Below are 22,881 nucleotides of genomic sequence, written 5' to 3'. Positions count from 1 at the left end.
ATATAGTACATGGCAGTGGAGAAATACAAAAGGAGGGAGTTGCGATCAGCAATGGCAATGGCAGAAAAATATGGAAGTAACTTTTGTGATGGACTTATCATAAAGAATGTGATCCACCCACAACAGAGTTGTTGGTGTTGAAACAAAGACTCAAGCACATTTTTTTTATTATTATTATTTTAGGAGGGGTGCGGGGAAAATAGGGCTGGGTGGCCTACCTGGGGCTCCATAGCAGGGTGATAGTTGCGGGTCTGAGGCTGGATTTGGACCCAGGTGCTCCTGGCTCAAGGGCCAAAGCTTTGTCTGCCACCAAGCCACCGCTACTATTATTACTATTTTATTTTATTTTGGTTCTTTCTCTTCTTTTTTTTTGGTTTTTGCAGGGCAGTGGGGTTCGGGTAGCTTGCATGTCACACGGCTGGGTGATTGTTGGGTGTACGGGGCCGGGTGTGGGCTTGGGTGCTCGTGGCTCCAGGGCTTCTCATCTAAAGACTTCATTTGAAAAAAGGAGGAAATTGAAGCCTAGAAGTTTGTGGTGAACTACCTAAGGTAATTCAGTTAGTAGGAGTAGGATTAAAACCCAGACCTCCTTACTCACAGTCCAAAGATTTGCTTTTGAATTTCCTGTATATCATCTTGAGTGATCTTTTCCTTAAGTGGTAAAAATATAGAATAGGGCAACTAGGTGGCAAAATTGATAAAGCACTAGGTCTGGAGTCAGGAAGACCTGAGTTTATGTCCAACCTCAGACACTTACTAGTTGTGTCACCCTGGGTAAGTCACTTAACCCCATTTGCCTCAGTTATCCCATCTGTAAAATGAGCTGCAGAAGGAAATGGCAAACTATTCTAGTATCTTTGCCAAGACAATCTCAAATGGGGTCAGGAAGAACTGGACACAGCTGAAATGACTAAACAACAACCAAGTATATGAACTTTCGAATATGTGAATTTTAGAGTATTTGTTTTATGAGTATAGAAGAAGGAAGTTGTTGGGGGTGGTAAGAGTGAAGAAATCTCCTCAGTCCTTCCCTTCTCTAACATTTGACTAGTTTTATCAAACTGATACGAGTCAAAGATGGAAGGTTTGAGAGGAAAGACTTTATTGATTATTAGCCCATTGAGAGCCCATTAGTGTACCTGCCTGCCACATTCTGTCATCATATCACAGGCTAGTATTTGACCAGCACTGATGATGGGCCATGTTGCCTTTCTGACACAAAAGGATTCAAAACCATTTAAGGTCAAGAGACTCTCACAGCAACCCAGAACATCTCCAAAAGTCCTGTTTCCTATAAATCAGACCCTGGGATGGAAAAATTCTGGTGAAGGCAAGTAAGAAGGATGCCTTGCATATATATCCCTCACTAAAATAAACTGTGCAACACATGTCTCTAATCATTTGTTTGGTTGGTGTGATCCTCTTGGATATAGAAGGGCTAGTAGTAGTAGTAGTAGTAGTAGTAGTAGAACTTGAATCCAGGAAGAACTTACAGAGTGGCTGAGGCAGGCTTATTTCTGTAACTCCAAAAGGGAAAATCTTTTATTTATGCCTGGAAGTTCTAGGAAGAGAAAATCAAGATAGAATGAATATTGAATTCTCCTACTCCTCTATTTCAAGATTGGAAGGATTTCCCAATGCAGTTAAACCACACTAGAATTAGGCTAAATAGATTAAAATTTATATTATTATTATATCACATTATGATGAAAAGCTTTGAAATCCTGACCTAGCAGAAAGTTCACTTTCATAAATGTTGTCAAGATATCCGCACATACACATATACATGCACTATGTATGTATTTATGCGTACCAGTATTGGAAGGGGTGTGTGTGTGTGTGTGTGTGTGTGTGTGTGTCTTTGTAGGGGTATTTAGAGGACTGATGGAGAAACTCCTTTTTATTCTTAAAGGGCTTTGCGGAAGAAAATTCTCGTCTTTTAAAATGATCCTTCTAGGACCTTAAAAAAATTCTGTAAATTATTATGATTTCAACTTGCCTGCCCTGACTGATTTCAGTGCATTTGGGGAATGGATAGTTAAAAAAAAGAAAGGAACCTATTCCTTTATCCCATTGTGACTTTAGAATAGCTGCTTATCTCTCTGTGCCTCAGTTTTCTTATCCTTAAAAAGAGGTGGATTAGATGATCTCTAAGATCCCTTCCTGCTCTAACCCTATATCCATATGTAAAAGGAGTCAGATATAGAGGAAAGAGCCCCATTGGATTCTCAGAACTTGAGTTTTAATCTCTTCTTTGGCATCATATTTGCACATCATGTACATAATGAGTGCTTAATAAATGATTATTGATTGACAATCTCTTTGATTTGTTTTTCTCATCAATAAAATAGCCTCTGAAGTCTCTTCCAGTTCTAGACTCATGTTGTTATTTTAGTAAATTTTCATACTTGATAGAATTTTCAGAGTCCTATTCCCCATCAGCCTTCTCTTCTCCAAAGTTAAAGAAGCCTTGTTCTTTTGCTTGGGGATTATTTCCCAGATTGTTCTTTGGCTTACTAATGAACTTTTCCCCAGACACTTGCAAAGTCCTCTCTAGTTTTCTGAGTCCCCCACTGAGGATCTTGTCAAAGCCTTGTCTGCTCTCTGTTTATGGGGGTCATTTAGCACTTAAGAATATTTTCCATGTCAAGCCTTTTGGTTTTCCATGCCTGTAATTAGAAGGCAAAGCACTTCAGCCTAGGAGTTGAAAGTCTGGCTGATGAAAAAACTCTGCTTTCCCTCCCTTACTGCACTTTAACTCATCTTTTTATTAATGCGCTGTTTATAGTAGTCTCCTTTCAGCAACTTACCCCCAAATGAAAGAAATTAAAAGTCATACCAAGGAACTTATCAGTTTCATTTATTTCTTTATACTATTGGTAACTCATGATGGAGAATTCACTATTGCCAATTTCTGATCCATTCCATTGGAGTTTGTTACCCTTACTGAGTCACAATAGTAAAAGAAAAAAGAAAAAAAAACAAAAACCCATAATCTCCTTCACGAGAGGGCCAATTGTCTTGACTTGGGCTTTTTTGGAAGTTTATGGGGAAATGTTACATCACTGAGGTATAATCCTTTGTCTTTTCTCTTATTTTGACCATTATTATGACTTTCCTCACTTTTATTTGTTTGGGTTTTTGTTTGTTTATTTGTCTGAGAGCAGGACAGGAAACTCTACCAATGCATATGTCCTCCCAGACTCACATTCTAATGAGCTAACAATTTATAAATATATAAATAATCACAGAGAGAAGGCACAAATACTGAGTACACTGGCAAAGGCCTCTTGAAGTTTTTCAGTCATTTTTAGTCAAATGACTAGTCATGAACTCCCTCCTACTTGCCATGACTCCATGGCAAAGATATTGTAGTGGTTTGCCATTTCCTTCTGCAGTTCATTTTACAAATGAGGAAACTGAAGCAAATAAGGATAAGTAATTTTGCACAGCTAGTAAGTGTTCAAAGTTAGATTTGAACTCAAAACAATGTCTTCTGACTCCAAGCCTAGCACTCTACCCCATTGTGCCACTGAATTGCCTCTAAATATCTAAATAATTGGCCAGTATTAAAGATTCTCCTTTCATATGTTTCTCATTCAAATCCTTCTTTCCATCCATATAGCCACCAACATAGTTCTCACCATCATCATGTGGAGTCCTCTGGACAGAAGTCTCCCATTTGCTTTCCCTTCTCCTCATACCTCCCCTCTCAACCCACCCCCCTTATCATTGTCAAATTGATATTATCCTTAAACCATGTTGCTCTCTTGCTCAAGAAGCTCTACTGGACCCTCATTTACCAAAAGGATAAAACATAAACTCCTCTATTTGGAATTTAAAACCCTTCCCAATATGGGTCTGTCCCATATATCCAAACGAATCACGTATTCTTTATGCATCCTCAATTCGAATCAAACTGACCTTGCAATTCCCTGTATTTCCCATTGCATTTTACCATCTCCAAGCCTTTGCATAGGCTCATCTCTATAACTAGATGTGAGCCTTCCTCACTTTTGCCTTGTAGAATCTCTGTATTCCTTCAGGGCTCAATTCAAATGCTCCCTCCTGCACAAGAGCTCTTCTGAGCTTTTTAGCTAGTAGTGCCATCCCTATATTGCTCCTGGAAATTACTTTGTATTTTCTAGGGATATATTGTATACTTTCTTATCTGTATTCATGTTACTTTCTCCTGATACTATGTAAGATACTATGTAACTCCAAAAGGGAAGATCTTTTATTTGTGCTTGGAAGTTCTAGGTAGAGAAAATCAAGATAGACTGAATATTGAATTCTCCTATTTCTCTGTTTAGAGATTGGCAGGATTTCCCAATGTGGTTAAACCCCACTAGAATTGGGCTAAATAGATTAAAATTTATATCATTATTAATTATTATTATTATTATTATTATTATATCACATTATGATGAAAAGCTTTGAAATCCTGACTTAGCAGAAAGTTCACTTTCATAAATGTTGTCACGATATCCACACACATACATATACATGCACTATGTATGTGGTTATGTGTACCAATATTGGTATTGGTATTGTTTCATTTTTGTATTTTTTTAATCTCTGATCTCTAGAAGGATGACCATAATAGGTACGTAATAAATAAAAAGAAGATGAAGCAGGGCAAACCCAAAGAAGAGAGGTTATACTATGATCATACAAATGTCTTCACTGATTCCTTTATTTTTTCAATTAACATACATTTATTTCTGTCCTTTCCATCTTTCCTCCCATTCTCCTACCCCCAAAAGAAAAACAGAACTTTTTTTTATCAAATATGCAAACAAAACATATTCCCCTTTAACCATATCCAAAAATGTGTTTCTCTTAGCACCCAGAGGCTATCATCTCTCTGTTAGGAACATGGTAAATCTTCATTATCAATTCTGTGGAATTGTGGCTGGTCATTGTAATGATCAGAGCTCTTAAAACTTTCTAAGTTGTTTCTTTACAGTATTACACTATGAATATATACATAGGTTACCATCTATTTTCATTATAGATCACTTATTTACCAGTAGTTCATCAGAGTTAACACAATTTTTCCTTTCCCTCCAATGACCAAATTATCTATTTTGCATATCTCCTGTAAATTTTGTCTCTCCCAATAGAGTATAAATCCCTGATGGTGAAGACTGTTTCATTTTTTATCTTTATACCTGAAATCCCTGGCATATAATAAGTATAATAGATATTAAATACTTGTTGATTAATTAATGCAGGGGTGGTAGTGGCTCTATTTGTGGTTGTCAATATCTTTTATATCATCAAAACCCACCATTCATCAAAGAACTCCAACAAGCTAGTTCAGACTATACAAAGAATACTTGCATTCCTACTTATAACAGAAACCACATCAGTGTGTGCCATTGATTACAAAAAAGGGCCCCAGGAAAAAAGCTCAGTATCAGAACAAGTACATCCCAAGGATGGCAACTAGGTAGTACAGTAAATAGAGCAGTTGCTTTGAAGTCAGAAGGATGGGAATTTGAATCCCACCTCAGATACTTGAGATTTAGTAGTTAGTGTGACTTAATGTGATGTTCGGCAAATCACTTAACCCTGATTACCTCACATCCAGGGCTATCTCCAGTCATCCTGATTCATATATGACTACTGGACCCAGATAGTTTTGGATAAGAAAGTGAGTCTGGTGATTTAGCACAGTACCTCCTCACTCAAATCCAATCCATGTGCTTATCATGGCAGCATATTATGTCATGGTCTTCTTTGATACTGACGGACCGACATCATTATCATCAAGAACAACTGAGACTCTGTGCCTTAGTTGGACTTCCACCTTCCATATCTGAAGGACTTCAGTACTTTGAAGATCTGTTAATTTCAACAAAATGACTGCTTCTTCCACCAAAACATTCATAACCTCTCTTGATAACTTTATCATTTTTATGAGTTTTGATGGCTAAAATAAGTTTGGACATAGTGACTATCCTTCTGATGAATCTCTCTAAAATTAGCCAGCTCTATCTTTTAGTTAGAAGACATAAAAATTCACTCACCAAGCCTATACACAAAATCAAAAACTTTTCTCCTTTAATTGGTGATCCTTTAGAGCTGAATGCTTTCCACTGAAATAACTAAAGACTCAGAATGACTATCCTACCAAGATGAACTTTGTTGAATGGTGGTTGGGAAAGGCAATTACAGTAATTTTTGTCAATGTATATATCTTTCAGTCTTACACTTATAAATCATAATGGGGTGTAAATCACCCAGGATTCTCAAAGGTTACACCAACAGAGTATGGGCTCTGATAGGTCCACCAAGTAAGAAAGTTTAGCTGTTGATAATATTGTATGTCTGTCACCTGAAGATCAGCCTAGCTATGTCTGGAAAGACTCATGAACAGATTGACTTCAGGGTGGTGAATATTTCAGCCCTAGCAATTCATAATAATAATATTTAGTATTTATATAGCATTACAGATTTGAAAAGTGTTTTATAGAGATTATTTTCAAAACAACACTGGGAGGTAGGGACTATTATTATCTCATTTTTCAAGTGAGGAAACTGAAACTGAGAGAAATCAATTGTGAGGCTCCAGTGTTGCATAGCTAAGTGTGAGCTTAAATTTGAATTTAGGAATTTCTGACCTTAAGTATGATGTTTCATACAATGCTGCCTCCCTGAGAACTTAATAAACATAAAGGGGTAATTCACACAAACAGAATCACAAGTCTTTGGAGATCTTGAGGTGGTGAATATCTAGCCACTATTTTATAATATGGAGTATTGAAATAAATGGGAATTTGACTGCTGCATTGCATTGTGTCCTTACTGCTGCAATTCATTGTGTCCTTATAGACCTGGGACAGGGGGCCCCTTGCACAGCAGAAGAACCTGAGGACCTGCCCATTTGGCCCAATTGATGAGAGCATTAGTGATGAAGTACAATTTGGGGTAACATGTGTTTTACAGACACAGAAGGCAAAAGTCATTGAATGGTTGAAGAATTCCATAACAGATCTGTTCAGTTCATGTCTATAATTAAAAAGAATTACTTGTCTTAGGTTTTGTCTTTCAATTGTCTTTGTATGAATACAATATGTGACCAAATAGTGACTGATATTCTCTCTTCCTTAGAGTCTGAGCATCCTCAGCATTTTAAATGGTGGGGCTGGACGGGACAGGAGAGAGAAGGAGGAAATAGGGATTTGTGGTTTCTTTAATTTCACTTAGAGCCCCAGACAGGGGCTCCCTGAAGATCTGGGAAACACAGAATATTAGTGGTAGAAGAGTACTTAGAAGTCATTTAACCTAGTCCTTTGACCATCTGGCTTTTTTGGAAGTCATTTTTTGAGTCATTTTTCAGTCGTGTCTGATTCCCATGACTCTATAATCTTGGTTCTTTTGACTAGTATCTGTGTGACTTCAGGTAAAGCCTCAATTTGCTCATCTGATAAATGAGAGTTTGTATTAAAAATACTTTATATGTGTACTTATTGTTCCAATGATAGGATGTTAGACCCTTGTGGGCAGGAATCGTTTTCAATTTTTGCCTTTTACCTTGGCACCTGGCATGTGGTAGGTTCCTAATAAATACCTTTTATTTGATTGATTTCCAACGGCCCTTGTATTTAAAAAATCTTGGATCCTAGGAAACAGCCTGAAATGTCCAAAAGGAAAGAGTTAGGGCTTCAGGGAATCTCTGGGAATCTTCTTCTGATTACTTACACCAAGCTCCAAGTTCCTCATTGTTCAGTGTTCCCTTAGCAGGCAGTGCACAAAGTATTCATATGTTCATGTTGAACTAATCTTTTTTAAGTATACTTATTTAATTTGGCAAGATAAATAGGGCCATTATATCTTCTATTAGATCATAAACTTGCCTTTGTTGTATTGCCTCATTTCACACATTATAAGGCTCCGTAGGCAATGCATTTTCTATTTCCAAGAGCATTTTTTTCTGGATCTCAAATTTACCCTTATTTTTTCCTTTGTCTCCCTTTCTCTTGTATCACACTTAGTAGGCAACAAGTGTCTTAAGGATAGGAACCCTGTTTTAGTTTGGACTTTTTGTACAAGGTAAGAGCAAAACAAATATTTGATGAATTCAAATGAAAGTGCTATTGACTAAACTCAAGTAACTTGACTTTTTGACTTCCCCATAAAGAAGGAAAGAAAGAGGTCTACTGTGTAAAGTGGAAAGAACTCCAATATTGGACTCAAAGGAAAAGGATTTGAGACATCTGCTCACCATGGAACTTTTGGCTAATCATATAATCTCCAGTCTTATTTTGTTAGTGGGAAGAATCCTAGGGAGAATATACTCTCCTAAGGTTATTCTAGGAATTACATGAAACAGTGTTATATAGTCCTTTGTAACCATAGACTGCAGTATGAGAGTAGGGAGCTAGCATTTATATAATGTTTTAAGGTTTACAAGATACTTTACAAATATTATCTTATTTGTGATGGAAAATGCCATCCACACCCAGAGTAGGAAATATGGGGCCTGATTGTAGACTACAATATCCTTTTTTCTATTTTTCAATTTTATTTTATGCTTTGTTAGTTTTTTCCTGTCGTATCTTTTTCCCCTTTTGTTCTCATCCTTCTTTCATAATATGTATAATATAGAAATATGCTTAACATAATTATATATGTATAACCTATATTGGATTATTTGTTGTAGGGGAGAAGGGAAAGGAGGAAGAAAAATGTGGAACTCAAAAATCTAACAAAAAAATGTTAAAAATGATTTTTGCATGTAGCTGGAAAAATAAATAAATTTAATAAAAAATTTAAAATATTATCTGATTTAATTCTCATTACAATCTTAGGAGGTAAGTGCTCTTATCCATATTTTATAGCTGTGAAAACAGATGCTAAAAGATTTGAGCAGGGTTACAGAGCTAGTATGTGTTTGAGGCTGTATTTGAACTCAGGTCTTCCTGACTTCAGGTCCAGCACTTAATCACATGGTTTCCTAGTTATCTATATCCATATCCATATCCATATCCATATCCATATCCATATATCTGTATCCATGTCCATGTCCATGTCCACATCCATAGCCATATATCTATATCTATATCTATGTCCATGTCCGTATCCCTGTCCACGTCCACATCTATATCTGATCTATATCTATATCTCTATCGATATCTAATATATACCTATATCTATATCTAATATATATCTAGATCTATATTTTTATATATATATGTCAGTTTTTTTTCTTTATTATTAAAAGAAGGAATGGGGTGGCTAGATGGCACAGTGGATAGAGCACTGACCCTGGAGTCAGGAGTACCTGAGTTCAAATCCGGCCTCAGACATTTAATAATTACCTAGCTGTGTGGCCTTGGGCAAGCCACTTAACCCATTGCCTTGCAAAAAAAAACACCAAAAGAAGGAATAGATGGATAACAATCTGTTTGATACATAGTTCACCAACAATTTTGTAGTTTAGTTCACCAACAATTTTGTAGTTTCTTTTTTACTTAAATCTGTGATGATATTTTTTTTTCTTCCAGTTATCCAATTTGGATTTGTCACCCTATTTGTGGCCTCCTTTCCTCTGGCTCCAGTATTCGCCCTCCTCAATAATGTTATTGAAGTGAGGCTTGATGCAAAGAAATTTGTTACAGAGCTGAGACGCCCAGATGCTGTGAGAACCAAAGATATAGGTATGTAACCAAGCTATGAAGTATTTTGTCTTTCCTTTTCTCTACACTGGCACAGAGGCAAAGCTCTTGCTACCTGTGGTTCAAAGCTCTATTCTCCCAACCTCTAGTCTTGCTTTTAAATCTTAATCCTTGGATCATCAAGTTTTGCAAAGCTTTCCAAAGCTTATTCCTTCCATCCTCTCTAAGATCACCATCTACCCTCATTCTTAGGAGTTTCTGAATATTCTCCTTGCACTTTTTTACCTTTTCTTTTTTTTGCAACAAGTCAGTACATCTTAAATTCTTACAAGATAGAATTCTTGGTACATATTCTGACTAAAAGCTACCTGCTCATCCTCATCTGTCATTATTCACTATCATATATTCAGTGATTCAGTCAAGCCAGGCTATTCTCAACCTATTTTATACTGATCTAGTCTATGTAGATTTTTTTGTCTCCTTTTCCTGGATACCTCAGACAAGTATCTGCCTGTTGAATTTCCTTGAAGTGCTAAGGTATGCATCACCTCCTTAGAGGCAGGTTATTATAATAGATAGAGAGTTGAAACTGGAATCAGGAAGACCTGGGTTCAAATCATTTCTAAGATGCTTACTACCTGTATGACTGGGCAGATCTTTCCATTAGTCCCTCATCTCTAAAAGTAGGAGATTTAACTAGATGACTTTTTACATCTTACAAATAAGTTAATTATTATTCAGGTACTGTGCAGGTCCAGTTCCTCTAGGAATCTAGATGGTCAAGAGGTCAAACTAAGTAAGCTCCCGTAGTACAATATTTTCTAACATGACAGTATCTATACTTCTCCTTCTAGCACTGGGATAGGTAGAGTTGTGATTTCATTGGTATAAGGCAGTCCAAGATGAGGAAATAACCATTAATAATGCATGCTGGCACCTTCTATGCAACTTACAATCTTAGGGGGTTGCCTCAGGCACAACAAAGCACCTATAAATTCTGTTCCAACTCTAAATACATGCTTCTGTGATCCACTAAGTCTTCTCTGACCATCCCACTACCAACTGAAGATAATCTCTCCTTCAAATTTCTCATAGCACTATTCCTAGTCCACTTCCTTGAATCTCACTCTCCCATATACCATAATTATATGTGTATTTTATCCTTTCTCTTCCTTCTCCCTCTCCAAATTTCTTCTCAACTCTCCTCACTCACAGTAAAATATAACCTTCTTGAGAAGTAGGATCAGGATTATATTGGTATTTTATCTTCCTTTTGCTTAGCAGAGTTCCTTGTCCAAAGTATAGATATTCAATAAATGTTTGTCGATTTTAATTGAATTATCTGTAAATCATCATTTTGAATGACATCACTTACATTCCCATTACTGTTATACTTTCTTTCTTGCAGGAATTTGGTTTGATATCCTTTCAGGGATTGGAAAGTTCTCTGTTATTATCAATGTAAGTATATAAATGTATGACACTGTTAATCTCCCTTTGAGTGCCTTCCAGAAGAGTCCAAGTCTTTCTAGCAGCAAGAATAGCCCATTTCACTTCTAAACTAATTCTAAATGTGGCTTTACTTAGAATCATAAGTCATTTAAGGAGAGTGTGAGAATGTAGAAAGTGTTCTAGAATTTTGGCTCTAAACATGCACTAGGAATGTGACTAGGACATCCACATAAATATCATTCAAATCTCTGAGGCTAAATTTCTTCGTGAATGAAGTAGGAATAATATTTTTGTGCCTGCATAATAGAATGGTTGAGAGTATCAGGTGAGTTAATATATGTAATAGTCCTTGGCAATCCTAAAAGAACCATCTCAATGTCAGCCAATATTATTTTATGATTGAAAAATTTCTTCCTTTTTTTCAATTTCTTTTCTGACTATGGCATCTCTAAGCTGTTTGTCTAGTTTAAGTAGCTTAGCTCAGGAAACTAGGTTTTTGCTTGTTTTCCCTTCCAACTGCAATTTTTTGGTTTTGGACTGTTCATAGAAGTGCAAAAAAATGACTAGGTGGATTGGGAGAACACTTGGTTCTTTTCTGAATTTTGCAGATAATAGGTTGGATTTAGGAACTATCTATAATGGTTCATTGGAATAAAATAACAGAAAATGAATTGGAATCTACTTTAGGGGTACATCTAGGCTATAATAATTAATGTATATAAGACTTTAAGGTTTGCAATGTATATTACAAATATCTCATTTGATCCTCACAATGATTGTGGGAACTAAGTTGTATTGTTTATCCCCATTTTACAGATGAGGAAATTGAAGTATCAGATAGAGATTAAGTGACTTGCTTAGAATCACATAGATAAGTAGTATCTCAGGTTGGATTTGAACTGGTCTTTTTGACTTCAGGTCATATGTTTTCTTTATTGAGCCACCACCTATTTCCTTCTAATTTCAGTAAAAATTCCATTGTTGTTGGAAAGAAAGGGAGCAATGAAATATGTGTTTACTTAATAAATATTCTTATATATATTCTCATACATTCCGATTCATTCATTTAACATTTATAGAGCAATTACTATATTTATTTGAGATGTTGTGCTAAATACTGAAGGAGGATTTTCAAAGTCTAGTACATATTTAACCTCTAACCTCTTTGTGTCTCTTTCTCCAAAATAAAATGGGAGGAATGATATCTATCATGAGATAATGCAGGTAAAGTATTTTGAGAAATAATGAAGCAATGAAGATAAAGATAATAGGAATACCTCAAATAAATTAAAGATTAGTATCATTGGTAGTCTTACTCCTCCCAAATCACTCCTGAGAGAATGAATATTTCTATGTAGTATATATTATTCAATGATTCATAGGTTGTTTCTGATATTGATTATGCTTCCATAGAGTAATAGTTACTGCACACATGATGTTATCTTGAAGCTAATCCCATATTTCATGAAATCAGGAGCAAAGATTTAGAACAAAAAGGAACTTTCTGAGCCATCTAGATGAAGTCCAGATGAAGAAACTGACATTTAGAGAAGTTAAATGAGTGACTATGATCACATATCAGAGATAGGATTTGAATCCAGGACTTCCTGACTGCAGTATACCAAGTTCCCTTTTAAAGATATGCAGGAAATGAGTGTGGAAGAAATAATAGAGATGTTACCACAAGTTTCTTAATTGTGTATTAGCTCTTCAATCCCTTATTGTTTAACATTACTTGTTACAAAGGTTTCACTCATCTCTAACACTATAATGATAATGCTCTCCATTTTATATTTTGAAAATCACTTCTCCATTAATTAGCACATTAATGGTCAAAATTTTCCTTTGACTTAGCTAAAACAACTTCATAGAGGAGGAAATTGAGGCTCACCTAGAGAGTTTAAGTTATAGGCTTAAAGTCACTTATTAATGATGGATAGAAATAAAGTTTGAAATCAAAGTATTTGACTTAGCTCTTGCTATTCTTTAAAGCGAACCACACTGGCTTTCTAAAGTTGATTCAATTCACATTTGTCAGTGTCTTTTGTTGGGTCTGATGGTGAAACAGGCTATGTCACCTCAGAGACCAATAAGTGAATTACTCACCTATTTAATTGCATGAAGACCTTAGCATCATCGTGCCATATTTTGATTCTACCTTATCAAAGGCAGTAGTATCCCTTGCTGAATCAAAAGAAGGAGTTCCTCGCTGAATCAACTAATTCTGTGTCGCCCCAGATTATGTACCTCTGTCCGCATCCCAGATCACTATTTAACAGGAAATTGGTTTTGTTTCTTAGGCGTTTGTCATTGCTGTAACCTCTGACTTCATTCCCCGCCTTGTGTACCAATACTCCTATAGTCATAATGGGACCCTTCATGGCTTCGTCAACCATACTCTGTCTTATTTCAATGTCAGCCAGCTGAAGGAAGGGACACAGCCAGAGAACTCACACTTTGACCAGGAAGTTCAGTTCTGCAGGTAATGTTCTTCTTGATAAAGGTAGAGGGTGGGAGAAGAAAGGGGAATTTCTGAGGATTGGTAACCTTGGTCTCATGGTGATCTGGGGAAAGAGATCTGGGGTATAAATTCAAATTTGTTATCAAATTATTAACCTGCTGACACAGAACTAAATTTTAGTATTATAAAACTATAGAATATTTTAAGTACAAGGAAACCATTGAGAAATTTCTTCCATTTTTCATATAAATAAAGAGGCTCAGAGAGAAAAAATGATTTGCTTAAAGCTATAATCATTGCCATTACCTAAAACTACCAGTTTCAATCATTTCAACAGGTAATAATTGAGTGCATGCTAGGAGATCACATCTTTCCTCACCATTTCAAGAAACCCAAAACTATTAAGATCAGGTCAATCTCCACAAAGAGGGGAAGGAATTTCTATCTGCTGTGCCACCTTACCTGTCCTATAAATTTATATGAATGTATATATATATATATATATATATATATATGCATATATATAAAATCATGTATATGAACATATATAATGTTTTCTGTATATTTTTCTCTATACTTTTATAAATATATTTTATATTATTTTTCAATATATTTAAATATTTTTTCACTATATGAAAATGGTAGTCAGGAGATAAAATTGGAGAGTTGAGTTAGCACCAAATTATGGAGACTTGGAAATCCAGGAATAGGAGTTAAGACTTTGTACATTCAAGAGCAGGAGACTTTAAGATACTAACATATTATAGGAAAATAAATCTGATATATATATATATATATATATATATATATATATATATATATAAAGCTAACTAGAGGCAGGAAAATTTAGGAAATTGAGGTCTAGGTATTAGGTAATAAGCTCCTCCTGAAGGAGTTTACTAAGAGCAATAGGGAAAAAGAAGTACCAATGTTTTTCCTTTTTAAATATTTATTTATTGTATTTTATGGAATAAAGTAAACATTTCCATAATCCTTTATTCATTGTGCTACATTTTCTTCTTGATTTTCTTCTGCCTCTTTCTCTTGGTGCCCCACCTTAGGTATTAGCCCCCACACTATTTCTTGTCTCCTCTTCATTCACAATCACTCAGGAGACTTTGGCCCAGGTCTTCATTGAATCTGGGAGGTTCACTCGCTTTTAGGCTTCCAGGAGGTGAAGGCCCCAGGTGCTTCTAACTTTTTTCCATATCCTTTATCCTTGACCTGGTATGACCACCAAATATTAATATCAAACCTCCTAGAGATTCTCTAGGCATAGGGCTTCCTGGATGCTTCTGCCTCTCTCTCTCTCTCTCTCTCTCTCTCTCTCTCTCTCTCTCTCTCTCAAATTCTTTGAAAAGATTATCTACTATAAGTGTTTCCACTTTCTCTTCTCTTAACTCACCTTTTAACTCCTTACACTCCAACTTCTTATATCATTTCACCAAAAGTGCTCTCTCTAAAGTTACCAGCAAACTCTTAGTTGTCACATTCAATTTTTTTCAATCTTCCTTATTCTTGACATCTCATCAGCATTTAGCACTATTGATTAACTCCTTTTCTTTGAGACTTTTTTCTCTCTAGGTTTCAGAACATCATTCTCCAGTGGTTCTTCTAGTTATTTGATTGCTCCTTCTGAGTCTCCTTTGCTATGTCCTCATACCCAAAGAAGAGGTATGACTCTCAAATCTACTCATCCTGACCAACTTTTCTTCTGACCTCCAATTCCACATGCTCACATGCTTTTCAGACAACTCAAGCTAGATATTGAATAGTCAGCTTAAACCCAAATGCCAAAAAGAACTCTATTTTCACCCTAACTCCTTCCCACATATTCCACATATAACTTCTTTATTATTGTTGAAAGGAACACCAGTCTCCCAGAACCTCATTTTCACAAATTAGGTGTCATTTTTGACTTCTTACCATCTCTCACCCCACATATCCATTGTTTCCAAGGGTCAGTTTTATCTTTGCAGCATCCCTTTAATATTCTCTTTTCTACTGTGATACATATGCCATCCTGATGCAAGTCTTCATCAGTTTGTGTTTTGACAAATGTAATAGTCTGCTCTTGAATTTCTGTGTCAAATCTCTCCTCACTCTATTCAACTTCCATTTTCCAAAAGCAGAAGTCAGCTTCCCTACTACCAACCCCAGCTTAAAAATCTCAGTGGTTCTCTATTGCCTCCATGATCAAGTACAAAATCTGTTTGTTGTTCTGAGCCCCTCATAACATGTGGTCTAACCCTTTTCTAGTCTTGAACTTTATTCTCTGCCACAAATACTTCAATCCAGTGACACTGGTTTCCTTGATATTCCTAGAGTAGGACACTTCATCTCTCAGATATAAGAATTTTATCTGTTTCATATGGTCCTGTGCTCTCCCTCCTCACCTCTACCTGGCTTCCTTCAAGTTTCAAATCAAAGTTCAGCTTCCACAGGAAGTCTTTCTTAATTGTTCTTAATTCTAGTGTTTTCCTTCTTTCAATTATTTCCTATTTATCCATTATGTAGCTTATTTGTACAAATTTGTTTGTTTGTTGTCTCCTCCTTTAGATTGTGAACTCATTGAAGGCAGAGTCTATTGTTTTCCTCTTGTCTTATCCCCAGTGTTCAGCAGTATCTGGCACATGGCAGATGATTAATAAATGTTTATTAACTGAATGGCAGTGAATTACCATGATTTGTTTTGTGCTCTGATGCTCTGACTATTCTGACTATGATCAGGGATTGAACTGACTTTTAGGATCCTAAAGTCTTCCACTGAGCATGGACAAAGCTGCCTCTGTTTTCTTGTTAATGACCTACCTTTGTTGTCTATGAAGGATCCAATAATACTGGATAAGTTCTAACTGGTTTATGGCCATATTCATTGGAAATTTCTCTCCTTTCAGGTCCCCTTGGCATGTTCTTGACCAGAGGACCATGGGCTTCTGGCCATGTTCTTGAATAGTACTTGTTGTACAAAGAAGCTTATTTGTATTTTTTCTTTCAGTTTATTGATCTCTGCTTCATCTAGCACCCTTTTAAAGCTTTTCTGGGGAGTTTATTAGGGAAACTAGCTTTAGCTATAATGTTTGACTTTACTGAGGTAATGTCATGCCATAATAATAGTGATTTCTGCTCCTAGGTATTGCCTCTTCACCCTTCAATTCACTTGCCAAATCCTGATAAGAGGAATGGCGCAGTAAACTTTGGAACTAGAAAAGTTACTAGAAATAGAGATGTGACTCTTTGCTGAGGCTTTGGTTTAGCAAAAATATTTTGGTGTGAATTTTTTAAATTATAAAAACATTTTTTAAAAAATGTGCTACTACAGAGGAGTGAAGAATTTTATGGCTTTCAGAATAGACATGAGAATCAGGCAAGTGGAAGCTATATCAATGTTAGATAAATGGTTTAAGAAACAGAAAGATGATGTTAGTGGTCTGTTTTGACATCTGCTATCATGAACTAAATTACTTTACAAATGCCAGGTAGGGGAGGAAATGGCCCCTTTAGATTTGGGGACCTAAGACAAAACTCTCTTTGGTTAATCTGTCTCACAAAAAGTGCTAAATAAAAGTGGAGGTAGTGGAAATTAACAGAGGGTTATTGGAAGGATCAGTTAAGATAGTATTTTTCTCTTCTGTGTGATCTTAGACAAATCATCTCCCCTCTTTGTACTCCCATTTTCTTGTCAATAAAAGAGAGTGTTAGACTATTTAACTTTAAAGGTCCCTAAATGACTTGAAAGTCCCTTCCTGTTCTATGTTTACATGAGTCTGTGATTTGGGATCTAGCACTTAATCCAAATATTGGGTATTCTAAAAATTGTGGAGAAAATGACCAACTCCATTCCCTAGGTGCTCTACCAGCTAAATGGGAGGATCATAATTAAGACAGTACTGCATTCCCTGAAATATTGTTGAGATAGTCTTAATGCAAGACATGATGGAAAAGTGAAAGAAAACCCTTTCTATAGTCTGGGCATAGGTTGTCCTTTCCCAACCTAAATGCAAAGCTAGCACCTGGCAAAAAGTGTTGACAATGTGTTGTTTCGTAGAAGATTGGCTTGATCAAATAAAAGTTCTTCCAGGGCTCTAATGTAACTTTATCATTATAAAGAAAGGTATCTTAAAAATAGCAGAGGAAGACAGAAAACTCTCTTGACTAATCCTGCAAGATGCATTCCAACATATTTGGAACAGCATTTTCTGGAATAGTCAGAGTGCCCTGGCAGAGATGCTCCATAAACAATCCTGTGACGTCAATAACAGGACATGATTAGCATCTGATGAGGACAAAGGACCTAAGTGTCGCCAGGGAGGCTGGATGAGAGATGTCCTCTAGGGATTTGGGCTTCATATCCCTTATTTGGGCCCCTTTATCCTACTCTAGTGGATAAGCTTGGATTCTCAGCCAGACAGGGCCCCAGAGACACTGTCACCCATCTGTTTGGAGGTGGTGAGAACAACTCCACCATCCTGAAAGAAGACATTGGGTGGTGGCTGTTTCTTTGCATTGCCTAAGTGTTTCCATATTCTCTTGGAGCCTGAAGCTGCTGATCATCTGCTCCCTGGTGAAATGTACAGATTTAGCTTTTCCTAGTTGTTCTCTTTCCTGATCTTTATCAGCCACCAGACTTACATAGTTCTCATTAATTTCTAATTGCCCCATACTGCCTTTTTCTTGTTAAAGACCAATTTCAGAAGGCAATTTTAAGAAGTTCACATGATTTAAAATCATTGGAACTGATTATGTTTAGCATTAATATGGCATTAATTCCCTTAGCACTGAGGCCTTTCAAATGATTTTTAAGCTACCACATGCTTTTAGCATATGCGGCATACAGACACCCTAAATTGGCTCAGAGTTTAGTTGAAATATATTTAAAAATAATATTTAATGATTGCATATGGCATAACTCTCACTCCATCTTCCTTGTTCATAAGAATATTGGGGTTGTTTTGGGGGAATAGAGGAGATTTATGATATAAAAGTCACATTCTAGATCTAAAATTGTTGTATGATCCTTTCAATCTTTAAATATATGTTGGACTTATAATCAGTAGAACCATGTTAATATTGTAACTCCTTTTAGCTATATGATCATTGGTAAAACATTTAAATTCAATAAATTCTAAACTTTACCATTTTTGATGATACTATGAGATAATTATGTATAGCACCCTTTAATCAGTCCCTCAACTATATGGCAGGTTTGGACACCTATATGAGTGACTACAAACTCAGATTCCATAGGTAACCTTATGGGTGATTATTACTAACAGGGTAGCTTGTGAATCCCCATCAATGTGCATCTTATTATCAACCAAATAGTAGACTCAATTATCTCTTTAAAAAGGTATTAATACAAATTTCATAGCAAGAACTAAAATTACAAAGCAGTTCCCTTAAAAGGGATCTACTCTCTTCACAAAGATACAAATAGTTTGGGCAAGAGTGGTAAAAACTTTAAGTACAGAAATATTAAGGTGCATGTATTGGGAACACATGAATAAGGCAACTCAAAACTCTGGCACAGTACAATGTTCTTTTCTCAGAATCCTCATAAATTTAGTGTCAGTGATCATGAGTAACTGCTGCTTTTCTTCAGTCATTTCAATCTTGTCTGACACTCTGTGGCTCCATTTGGTTTTTTGTTTGTTTGTTTTGGCAAAGATAGTGGAGTAGTTTGCCATTTTCTTCTTCAGCTCATTTACACATGAGGTACTGAAGCAAACAGGGTTATGTGACTTGTCCAGATTCACTCTAAGGCCAGACTTGAACTCAGGAAGATGAATCTTCCTGACTACAAAGCCAGCACTCTTATCTACCACACTTCCTAGTTCTCCTAACTCTGCTGCTAGATTGAGCTATCTTCCTATTGCTGGATGAGTGGTAAAGTTGAACTCCCTTTTCAGTGGACTATTGCTGTCTCTATAAAAGCAGTCTTGATGAAAGAAAAATTGGGAATAAATTTCCCATGTAGATTCTTGACTTGGAGATATAGGGACATGAAAGTTTATTACATATTCTAATGATTTAAAAGTAACAAGTCAAGAAGTCAAGAAATTAAATAGTAATAAGAGCCACATCACTTTCTTTAACTTTAACTTTTTCCAGATTCATGTTATCAAAGTTTTCAACATTTATCCATATGCATATGCATATTATAAAGTTGCATAATTTCCTTCCCACTATCCCTTCCCACCCCAACCCCCAGTGGTGAACAATCAGGTGAATATTATACACACACACATTTCCGTTAAACATGTTTACAGATTAGTCATTTTTGGTATGAGGAATTTAAGGGGGAAAGAAATACATAAGAGAAATTTTTTTAAAAAAGTAAATGCAGTGTTTATCAGATTCTGAAGGATTTTTTTTGTTTGTTTTGTTTTGTTTTTCTTCCTCTGGGGAATAGTATTGCCCCTAGTAAGTCTAATAGGGTTGTCTTAGCTCTTTGAAATGCTGAGAGGTGTTGCATCTATCAAGGTTGATCAGCTCATGATGTTGTGGTTAATATGTAGAAGATTCTCTTGGTTCTGATCCCTTTGTTCAGAATTAGATCCTGTAATTCATTTCATGCTTCTCTACAGTCCTACCATTCCTGGTTTCTAGAATAGTATTCCAAAACATTCATATACCATAACTTGTTCAGTCATTCCTGTATTGATGGACAACCCCTCAATTTCCAATTCTTTTCCACTACAAAAAGAGCTGCTATGAATATTTTGAAACATATGGAACTTTTCCTATTTTTTTATGATTTCTTCTGGATATCAGCATAGTATTGGAATTTCTGGGATATGATCAGTTTTATTGCTCTTTGGGCACAGTCCCATATTACTCTCCAGAATTTTTGGATCAGTTCACAGCTCCACCAGCAATGCATAAATTTCCCAATCCTCCCACAAGCTCTCCAAAGCTGATCATCTTCCTTTTTTGCCATCTTAGCCAATCTGATAGGTGTGAAGTGATACCTCTAATTTCTCTAATCAATAATGATTTGGAGCATTGTTCATATGATTATATGTAGCTTTAATTTCTTCATTTGAAAATTGTTCTTATTCTTTGACCATTTATCATATATTTGATGCAATTCTCTATATATTTTATAAATAAGAACTTTATCAGAACCCCTAGATGTGAAATGTTTCCCAGATTTCTGTTTTCCTTCAAATTTTTATAGCATTGGTTTTATTAATGCAAAACCTTTTTAATTTAATATTGTCAAAATGATCCATTTTGTAATTTATAATGTATTCTATTTCTTGCTTGGTCATAAATTTCTACCCTTTCCATAGATCTGACAGAATATTTCTTGGTCTGTTAATTGATCTATGCACTTTTTGTCTAAATCCTGTACCAATTTTGGCCTTATTTTGCCATACTATATTCCAGTTTTCCCAACAATTTTTGTCAAATAGTGAGTTCTTCTCCCAGAAGTCTTTGGGTTTGTAAAACAGTAGATTACTACAATCATTTACTACTATTTCTTCTGAACTTGTTCTAACCCACCGATCCATTACTCTATTTCTTAGCCAGTACCAGGTGGTTTTGATGACTGCTGATTTATAGTATAATTTCAGATCTGGTAGTGCTAATGGTTACCTTCCTTTACATTTTTTCCATCAGTTTCCTTGTCCTTCTGTTACTCCAGATAAATTTTGTAAATATTTTTCCTAGCTCAATAAAGTAATTGTTTGGTAGTTTGATTGTAATGGCACTGAATAAGTAATTTAATTTGAGTAGAGTTGTCATTTTTATTATATTACTTTTACCTAACCTTGAGCAATTGATATTTTCCCAGTTGTTTAGATCTGACTTTATTTGGGTGAGAAATGCTTTGTAATTGTGTTCACAGAGTTTCTGGGTTTAACTTGGGAGATAGATTCCCAAGTATTTAACATTGCCTACAGTTAAATGGAATTTCTCTTCCTATCTCTTGCTCTTGAGCTTTGTTGCTCATATGTAGAAATGCTGATAATTTATATGGGTTTGTTTTATATCCTGCTACTTTACTGAATTTGTTAAATATTTGAAATAGTTTTTTAGATGATTTTTCTCAGATTCTCTAAGTATACCATCATATCTGCTGCAAAGCGTGAAAGTTTTGCTTCCTCATTGCCAATTCTAATTCCTTCAATTTCTTTTTTCCCCTCTTTTTGCAAAAGCTAACATTTCTAATACAATACTGAATAGTAATGGTAATAAAGGGCATCCATGTTTCACTCCTGATCTTATTGGAAATGCTCCTATTTTATCCTCATTACATATATTTGTTGATGGTTTTAGACAGATACTAAATAGATATTATTTTAAGGAAAACTATTTATTCCTATACTTCCTATTGTTTTTAATAGGAATAGATATTATATTTTATCAAAGATTTTTCAGCATCTAGTGAGCTAAATATATGATTTCTGTTGGTTTTACTATTGATAAATCCAATCATCTTGAGTGTTTTCCTAATTTGAACTATCGCTGCCTACCTTGTATAAATCCTAACTGATCATGAGTAGTTACCTGCTGTAATGTCTGCTAAAATTTTATTTAAGAATTTTGCATTAATATTCCTTAGTAAGTTTTGTCTGTAATTTTTTTCTATTTTGGTTCTTCCTGGCTTAGGTATCAGCACCATATTAATGTCATAAAAGGAATTTGGCAGAACTCCTCCAATTTTTAAAAAATATTTTATATAGCATCGGAATTAATTGTTCCTTAAATGTTTCATTGAATTCACTTGTAAATTTACCATCTGGACTTGCAGACTTTTTCTTAGTGAATTTATTGATGATTTCTTCAATTTATTTTTCTGAAATTGGATTATATAAGTATTTTTATTTCTTCTTCTGTTACTTTGAGCAATATGTACTTTGTAAATATTCATCCATTTCACTCACATTAACAAATTTATTGGTATACAGTTCAGCAAAAACATTCCAAATTATCTCTTTAATTTCTTCCTCATTCATTGGTGGTTAATTCACCCTTTTCATTTTTTATATACTGGTAATTTGGTTATCTTCTTCTTTTTTAAAAACCAGATTAACCAAAAGTTTGTCTATTTTTTTTCCATAAAACCAACTCTTAGTTTTTATTTATTATATCAATGGTTTTCTTGTTTTCAGTTTTATTAATTTCTTCCTTGATTTTCAGAATTTCTAATTTGGTATTTAATTGGGGAATCTTTAATTTGTTCTTTTTCTAGCTTTTTAGTTGCATACCCAATTCATTGATTTCCTCTTTTTCTATTTTATTCATAAAAGCATTTAGAGATATAAAATTTCCCCTCAAAACTGTTTTTGCTGCATCCCATTAATTTTGGGATGTCTCATTGTTATCATTTTC

General features: G+C 35.3%; 1 protein-coding gene across 1 annotated transcript in view; it reads left to right on the top strand.

The window, feature by feature from the left end:
* The window catches only part of ANO2 (anoctamin 2), a 546,921-nt gene that overhangs the window by 489,995 nt on the left and 34,045 nt on the right, over nucleotides 1-22,881 (top strand). Inside the window, exons 20-22 of the mRNA XM_074195316.1 lie at nucleotides 9,516-9,668; nucleotides 11,035-11,087; nucleotides 13,379-13,560. Coding sequence (XP_074051417.1) covers nucleotides 9,516-9,668; nucleotides 11,035-11,087; nucleotides 13,379-13,560 — 388 coding nt within the window. The remainder of the gene's footprint in view (nucleotides 1-9,515; nucleotides 9,669-11,034; nucleotides 11,088-13,378; nucleotides 13,561-22,881) is intronic.

Source organism: Macrotis lagotis, chromosome 7, assembly GCF_037893015.1.
Source record: "Macrotis lagotis isolate mMagLag1 chromosome 7, bilby.v1.9.chrom.fasta, whole genome shotgun sequence".
NCBI lineage: Eukaryota > Metazoa > Chordata > Mammalia > Peramelemorphia > Peramelidae > Macrotis > Macrotis lagotis.
Note: the sequence above shows the minus strand (reverse complement) of the source record. Positions and strands in the feature narration are given on the sequence as shown.